Source organism: Coregonus lavaretus (assembly GCF_964263955.1).
Source record: "Coregonus lavaretus genome assembly, chromosome: 10".
NCBI classification, from domain to species: Eukaryota; Metazoa; Chordata; class Actinopteri; order Salmoniformes; family Salmonidae; genus Coregonus; species Coregonus lavaretus.
In genome coordinates, this window is record NC_139997.1 from 59,654,102 (window position 1) to 59,662,683 (window position 8,582).

At 40.0% G+C, this 8,582-nt stretch overlaps 1 protein-coding gene across 4 annotated transcripts in view; it reads left to right on the top strand.

The window, feature by feature from the left end:
* LOC311135624 (gametogenetin-binding protein 2-like) overlaps positions 1 to 7,716 on the top strand; it is a 37,444-nt gene extending 29,728 nt beyond the window's left edge. For all 4 annotated transcript variants that reach the window (XM_084169653.1, XM_084169652.1, XM_084169651.1 and 1 more), the window contains exons 11-14: positions 6,362 to 6,487; positions 6,683 to 6,840; positions 7,047 to 7,280; positions 7,434 to 7,716. In XM_084169653.1, coding sequence (XP_084025779.1) covers positions 6,362 to 6,487; positions 6,683 to 6,840; positions 7,047 to 7,280; positions 7,434 to 7,622 — 707 coding nt within the window. In that variant the 3' untranslated portion in view covers positions 7,623 to 7,716. The remainder of the gene's footprint in view (positions 1 to 6,361; positions 6,488 to 6,682; positions 6,841 to 7,046; positions 7,281 to 7,433) is intronic.
* The last annotated feature ends 866 nt before the right edge of the window (positions 7,717 to 8,582 follow it).

The window sequence follows — 8,582 nt, forward strand, 5'->3', positions numbered from 1 at the left end:
ATAGTGGAGTTTGGAGTGTGACTGTTTGAGGTTGTGGACAGGTGTCTTTTATACTGATAACAAGTTCAAACAGGTGCCATTAATAAAGGTAACGAGTGGAGGACAGAGGAGCCTCTTAAAGAAGAAGTTACAGGTCTGTGAGAGCCTGAAATCTTGCTTGTTTGTAGGTGACCAAATACTTATTTTCCACCATAATTTGCAAATAAATTCATTAAAAATCCTACAATGTGATTTTCTGGAGAAAAAAAATCTCAATTTGTCTGTCATGGTTGACGTGTACCTATGATGAAAATTACAGGCCTCTCTCATCTTTTTAAGTGGGAGAACTTGCACAATTGGTGGCTGACTAAATACTTTTTTTCCCCACTGTAAATGTGATTAATTCTGTTATTATTATTATATATATTTTCTAAAAACCTGTTTTTGCTTTGTCATTATGGGGTGTTTATAGATTGAGGGGAAAAAACTATTTAATCAATTTTAGAATAAGGTTGTAATGTAAACAAAATGTGGAATAAGTCTGAATACTTTCCGAATGCAGTGTATGTGTATATCTATCTATATCACTGGCCTACGCACAATACCCCATAATGTAAAAGTGGAATTGTTTTTCGAAATGTTAACAAATTCATGAAAAGCTGAGATGTCTTGAGTCTAAGTATTCAACCACTTTGTTATGGCAAGCCTACAGTAAATAAGTAAAGGAGTAAAAATGTGCTCAACAAGTCACACAATAAATAGCATGGACTCTGTGTGCAATAATAGTGTTTAACATGATTTTTGAATGACTACCTCCTCTCTGTACCCCACACATACAATTATCTGTAAGGTTTCTCAGTCGTGCAGTAAATTTCAAACTGATTCAACCACAAAGACCAGGGAGGTTTTCCAATGCCTCGCAAAGAGGCACCTATTGGTAGATGGGTAAAAATAGAAAAGCAGACATTTGAATATCCCTTTGAGCATGATGAAGTAATGAATTACACTTTAGTTGGTGTATCAATACACCCAGTCACTACAAAGATACAGGCGTCCTTCCTAACTGTTGCCAGCGAGGAAGGAAACCGCTCAGGGATTTCACCATGAGGCCAATGGTGATTTTAAAACGGTTAGAATGTAATGGCTGTGATAGAACTGAGGATGGCTTAACATTGTTGTTACTCCACAATACTGATCTAATTGACAGAGTGAAAAGAAGGAAGCTTGTACAGAATACAAAATATTCCAAAACATATGCATCCTGTTTGCAACAAGGCACTAAAGTAATACTGCAAAAAATGTGGTAAAGCAATTAACTTTTTGTCCTGAATACAAAGTGTTATGTTTGGGGCAAATCCAATACAACACATTACTGAGTACCACTCTCCATATTTTCAAGCATAGTGGTGGCTGCATCATGTTATGGGTGTGCTTGTAATCATTTAGGACTGGGGAGGTTTTCATGATCGAAAAGAAACGGAATGGAGCTAAGCACAGGCAAAATCCTAGAGGAAAACCTGGTTCAGTCTGCTTTCCACCAGACACTGGGAGATTAATTCACCTTTCAGTAAGACAAAGGACAAATCTACACTGGACTTGCTTACCAAGACGACATTGAATGTTCACTAGTGGCCGAGTTATAGTTTTGACTTAAATCTGCTTAAATCTATGGCAAGACTTGAAAATGGTTGTCCCTAGCAATGATCAACAAGCAATTTGACAGAGCTTGAAGAATTTTGAAAAGAGTATGCGCAAATGTCGCACAATCCAGTTGTGGTAAGCTCTTATAGACTTACCCAGAAAGACTCACAGTTCTAACATGTATTGACTTAGGAGGTTGAATACTTATTTATTCAAGAGATATTAGTGTTTTTTGTGTAGATCGGTGACAAAAAGACAATTTAGATTTGTTTTAATCCCACTTTGTAACAAAGGGTGTGAATACTTCCTGAAGGGAGGTAACTGCCAAAATAAAGAAACGCCAACATAGTGTCTTAATAGGGCGTTGGGTCACCACGAGCCGCCAGAACAGTTTATTCCACATTTTGTTGTTACATCCTGAATTCAAAATGGATTAAATAGTTGTTTTCTTCTCACCCATATACAGTCCCTTGCAAAAGTATTCATCCCCCTTGGCATTTTTCCTATTTTGTTGCATTACAACCTGTAATTTAAATGGATTTTTATTTGGATTTCATGTAATGGTCATACACAAAACAGTCCAAATTGGTGAAGTGAAATTAAAAAATAACTTGTTTCAAAAAATTCTAAAACATAAATAACGAAAAAGTGGTGCGTGCATATGTATTCACCCCCTTTTGCTATGAAGCCCCTAAAATAAAGATCTGGTGCAACCAATTACCTTCAGAAGTCACATAATTAGATTGCACACAGGTGTACTTTATTTAACTAAGTGTCACATGATCTGTCACATGATCTCAGTATAGATACACCTGCTCTGAAAGGCCCCAGAACATATGGAAGAAGGTAATCTGGTCAGATGAGATTAAAATTGAGCTTTTTGGCCATCAAGGAAAACGCTATGTCTGGGGCAAACCCAACACAGTGAAGCATGGTGGTGGCAGCATCATGCTGTGGGGATGTTTTTCATCGGCAGGGACTGGGAAACTGGTCAGAATTGAAGGAATGATGGATGGCGCTAAATACAGGGAAATTCTTGAGGGAAACCTGTTTGTCTTCCAGAGATTTGAGACTGGGACGGAGGTTCACCTTCCATCAGAACAATGACCCTAAGCATACTGCTAATGGGACACTCGAGTGGTTTAAGGGGAAACATTTAAATGTCTTGGAATGCCCTAGTCAAAGCCCAGACCTCAATCCAATTGAGAATCTGTGGTATGACTTAAAGATTGCTGTACACCAGCGGAACCCAACCAACTTGAAGGAACTGGAGCAGTTTTGCCTTGAAGAATGGGAAAAAATCCCAGTGGCTAGATGTGCCAAGCTTATAGAGACATACCCCAAGAGACGTGCAGCTGTAATTGCTGCAAAGGGTGGCGCTACAAAGTATTGACTTTGGGGGGGGTGAATAGTTATGCACGCTCAGGTTTTCTGTTTTTTTGTCTTATTTCTTGTTTGTTTCACAATAAAAAAATATTTTGCATCTTCAAAGTGGTAGGCATGTTGTGTAAATGAAATGATACAAACCCCAAAAAAATCAATTTTAATTCCAGGTTGTAAGGCAACAATATAGGAAAAATGCCAAGGGGGGTGAATACTTTCGCAAGCCACTGTACACACATTACCCCATAATGACAGTGAAAACATGTTTTTAAGTGTTAACAAGTTTATTGAAAGTGAAATATCTCAATTACATACATTTTCACACCCCTGAGTCAAAACTTTGTAGAAGCATTTTGGCAGCGATTACAGCTTTGAGTCGTCTTGGGTATGTCTGTATCAGCTTTGCACATTTGGATTTGGGGATTTTCTCCCATTCTTCCTTGCAGCTTTTCTCATGCTCTTAAATTAGATGGGAAGCGGCAGTGAACAGCAATCTTCAAGTCTTTCCATAGATTTTCAATGGGATTCAAGTCTGGGCTTTGGCTGGGCCACTCAAGGACTTTTACATATTTTTTTATGAAGCCATTCCAGCATTGCTTTGGCTGTATGCTTGGGTTCATTGTCCTGTTGGAACGTAAATCTTCACCCCAGACTAAGGTCATTTGCACTCTGAAGCAGGTTCTCGTCAATAATTTTCCTGTATTTGGCTCCATTCATTGTTCACTCTATCCTTACCAGTCTCCCAGTCCCTGCCGCTGAAAAGCATCCCCATAGGATGATGCTGCCACCACCATGCTTCACGGTAGGAATGGTGTTAGACGGGTGATGAGCTGTGCCTGGTTTTCTTCAGACATAGTGTTTTGCATTCAGGCCAAAGCGTTCCATTTTTGTCTCATCAGACCACAGAATCTTTTGCCTTATGCTCTCAGGTCTTTCACGTGCCTTTTTGCAAACTCCAGGCGTGCTGTCATGTGCCTTTTTCTCAGGAGTGGCTTCTGTCTGTCCACTCTCCCAATGAGCCCAGGTTTTTTTATTTTTTTTATTTTACAGATCCTTCAAATTCCGATGGGTTTTCTCCCACGTTTCCCAAAATATTCGCATAATGTCACAAACCCTGCTGCTGTCATTCGATGGCAGTGGCAAGAGGACGCCGTAATGAGAGAAATAATGTAGCCTAAGCTACTGAAAATAGGCCTTTTACAAGATTAAATCATGACCGGAGCGTTTTCATTCTTATTTAAGAGATGGAGTCCAGACAGGCTACTTTAGGAAACTTTCTGAATGGACATTTAGACCTATAGAGAATCAGCGAACTCACACACCCCCGTAAAAGCACCCATCAATCAAAGCCACCAGCTTATGTCAGACACAAGCAAATATTTATCCTTTCCTTAAAACGTATTAAAAAATCCTATGCGTACCTTTTAGGCATTCCGAAAAAAAGGATATAAGATAATGACTTGACAAGGAAAGTATTAAGGGGACCGTATGAAGATGAAATTGACAATCATTAAAATAGAAACAAATACACGCAACATGTCCATAGCCTATTTATCAGCGACGCTGATTATCAAGGGGGAGAGTGTTGGAAAGATTTTTCAAATACTGTGAAGAACTATTATAATTTTGAATGGATGTAAAAAAATATATATATATTAACTGACTTCATTGATGTACTGTGAGAGGATTCATGGTAAATTGCCTGTTTTACAAACTGTAGGCTTACCACATGGGCATTCGGGCCGACACTAGCCTAGGCAACTATTCTACTTTGCGGGGATATAAGGGCAGCAATTTTTTTTGTCTTGCCTAGGATGGTATATCGGCCAGGACCGGGCCTGATCAGCGTTGATTAGTCTATAATTTTAAGAAAATATTCTGTATCAAATTAAACCATGCCAGGTTGGAGATGATTGGCGCATTGTCCATTTGACACAACATTTAGCGCATTATAGGCCCCCGAGCCAGAACAACCTTGTCGACTGCTGTTGAATATTTTAATGAATAGTCAGACACATCCAACTATAAAAAAAATATATAATAATAATAATGTGGGACCGATTTGTATTTATTTACAAGCAATGAAAACGTGCATTGTATAAAAGAAAGTCCATACATCAAGGATTCTTTTTACTAAAGTACTATAGCCTATAGCGCTCTACACCCTTGCGCAGCTAGCGGATTAGCTACTCGAGCAGCAAAGGAAAGTTGGAAAGAGGAGGAGATGGAGGCAGTTTAATACAGACTAAGTTAGCGAAACAATTGCTTATAATCATTAGTAAACACTCCCGCTATTAGGTAAAGTTCATCTGCATGAAAATAAAGTTAATACACATTTTAACAAAATCCCTAAATGAACGTAGGCCTATTTTTAAACGGTTTTGATGGTTATTTTATTTTCATGACGGTCTTCATCCATAACCGTCAGTTACACGGTTATTCAATTACCGTCACAGCCCTAGCGATAGGAGTGGGGAAAAGGTGCTTGTGCACTGATAAGCACACCAAAGACGGCATTAACGATAAGTAATACAATTAAGATGGCACTTCTAAAAGCCTATTTCACACTCGGGCTGTCCCATATCCTACAAGTCACTGATGGAGAACTTTTGGAACATCTACATTTTAAAAAGTCTAATAAATCCATTTGTCAAGTTTGGTAGGCTACTAATGACCATCAGCAGCATCGGAGCGCAGTTTTGGAGAAACCTAGTTTCCATGACTCAAGTCACGTGGAATTTGACTGCGGTCATGACTCGTGACTGCCGGTGTGGCGGTAATACGGTCACCGTAACAGCGCTATTCACACCATAGACTGCTGAATTTGCAAGATAACTTTTCTTTAATTTTGATTCCAGCACAAATGAAAATGTGGTACTAATTCGCTTCAGCATAGTCTCAATGAAGAGTTCAGTGTTCGACTAGCCATGTGCGACATGCACTCGCAATTACAAGCCTGCTAGAGTTAGCGGCAGGTAGACGAGCAATATCCACCGTCGTAGTACAGCTGAAGCCTGACCTGGAATGTGAAGCTGGCTAGCTTTTATAAAAGCCTGAGTAGATCTACTGTAGCTTGCTTCGTAGTATACCACTCTATCAACCCAATTGAACACTTATTGGAGATTCTGGAGTGGCACCCGAGACGGCGTTTTCCACCACCATCAACAAAACACCAAATGATGGTGCATTGAAGCTATTCCGGCTCCTGGTGGCCCAACACCCTATTAAGATACTTTGTGTTGGTGTTTCCTTTATTCTGGCAGTTACATATATATGCGGTAGGTGGCATTACCCGCTAGACCAGCCTCAGGCATTTGTTGAGCTCATTAACTGATTTTTCTCCTTGTCCTTTCCCCAGGTTTGTCACCCCACAACAATGGGAGTGACTGTGGCTACTCTTCTAGCATGGAAGGCAGCGAGCCTGGCTCACGGGAATGCTCTGACGTCGCCTGCACTGAGGGAATCTGCAACCACGATGAAGCAGGTTGGTCAATTTTTTTTGTTAGTGGTCCAAATAGTAGTGATGCATTTTTCAAACCTGGGTGTTGCTGTCATTTGTCTTTCTTTTTTTGCAAGACACAGAATGTGGCGTACCTGCATGGGGATGCATGTCATGTCTTTTGACTCCTCACCAGTCTCCTTTCTCACTGCTGCTGTGTCTTCTTGTTGTCATCTGAAGGAGACTACTCGTGTGGTCACCATCATAATCACTGTGATGAAGATAAGGAGGAGGACGGGGTGGACAGCTGTGTGGAGTGCTGGGCCAACTCTGAAGAAAACACTAAGGGCAAGAAGAATAAGAAGAAAAGAAAGAACAAGGGCTTATGTAACGATCAGGTGAGATTAGAATTTAGTTTGATTTCACCATAGTAGGGATGTGATTTTTCCATTCATATAGCTTATAATTGAAATTGACATTTCCTCTTGCCAGATTTTCCTTATGTTATGTTGTCCTAATCACAGCTCTCACTAGACTGTCATTCATTGCTAATCAGGTGAAACTATTAAACAAAACTTGTTTTTTAATGAATTTTCTTCCAAAGGGTCCAAAAACAGAGGGTTGTGTGATGGAAGGGTACAGGAGAGGGCAAAACACTTCTACGACATCACATGTGTGCAGAACCAAAGAGACGTGCGCCAAGTTGTGCTGTGACACCTTTTCTAGCATTGCACTGCAGTTACCATGGACAGAACATCAAAAGAACATGAGCCGTTATCTGGAGGCAAACATGTGTGGTCAGGGAAACACCAGCGTCAACAGTCTCATGGAACTACTAGTCAGTGAAATTTAAAAAAAGCTGTGATAGTCACTTCAGTGCTGGATGTCATTATTTGTACTAGTTTTGAGTTCCATATGAGTGTAGGATGTAACATATTTATTCAGTGTGTGTTTGGAAGGTCCATTTAACTGTATTTTCTACTGAAAACAGGACGACTCTGAAGTGACTTCAGACGAAGAGAACTGCCTCACGCAGGACGAGATCCAGTCGTTTGTGGATAGCAACAAGTCCTTCTACAACAACCGCGACCAGTACCGACAGCACCTGAAAGATAAATTCACCAAGTACTGCCGCGGAGGTGGAGAGTGGTTCGCTGCTGCCACCACCAGCGTCAATTAAAGAATTAGCTGCTGCTGCTGTTGCAGTACTGTCATGAAATCTTTTTTAACACTCATGATGATTACCACTGCTCTGCGCGGTACGCGCAGCCTTTAAAAAATAGAAAAAAATCTAATTACAATTTGGTCTCCTGTTTAATTATTTTATTTATTTGTTTGGTTGAAGTAAATGTGATTCTTAATTCCCCCCCTCTGTTCATCTTCTCTCCATCTATCTCTCGCCCTCAGTCTCACCTATCTTGTCGCCTTCCCGTTCACCTTGTCACCCCATCCTTGTTGTCCTCCCTCCCACCCTGACCAAACCAAGCTGTTTCTTTCTGGTCTCATTTTGTAGGGCTGCTGTTTTTTGTTTTGTAGCACAGTGGATCTGATAATCAAGCTTGCAAGCTGTGACATTAGGGTTTAGATGTTGGTAGTCAGTCCTATGTCGTTTTTCTCTCATATTTTCCATTTTGTGTGTCTCACTTCCTCTGTGACACTTCATTTGAGTGGAAAAAGTTGCACCAATAAATGTGTACATAAATGAAATTATCTTAATATAAAAATGTTAAAGTAAGATTTACTAAATAAATAATATTTATTAATACGCATTTGATAGTTGTTTGTGCTTCTGACCTGGCTACCTAACACCATGTGCTATGTTCATGAATAACAAGTAGATGGCATAATATGACAAGTTTAGCCTCAGGCCTGTCATTGGGAGCTGACCGAAGGCACAGTACTGTACTTTACTTTCGTTAGACTAATTAATCCATACCTATAACTTGTTATATTCTGCGTTTTATATTTTTACACATGAGAAAAGTTGAGCAATAAATTCCCTATCAAGTTTGCACTTTGGCTCCCCTTAGTGGCAAAAGAATGCAACGTGAATGTGAAGTAAAGTGATCAGATTTTGGGAAATTAAAATCGGGACATTTCAGGGGACAGCTCTAGCTGGGGACAGGCCACAAATCCGGGA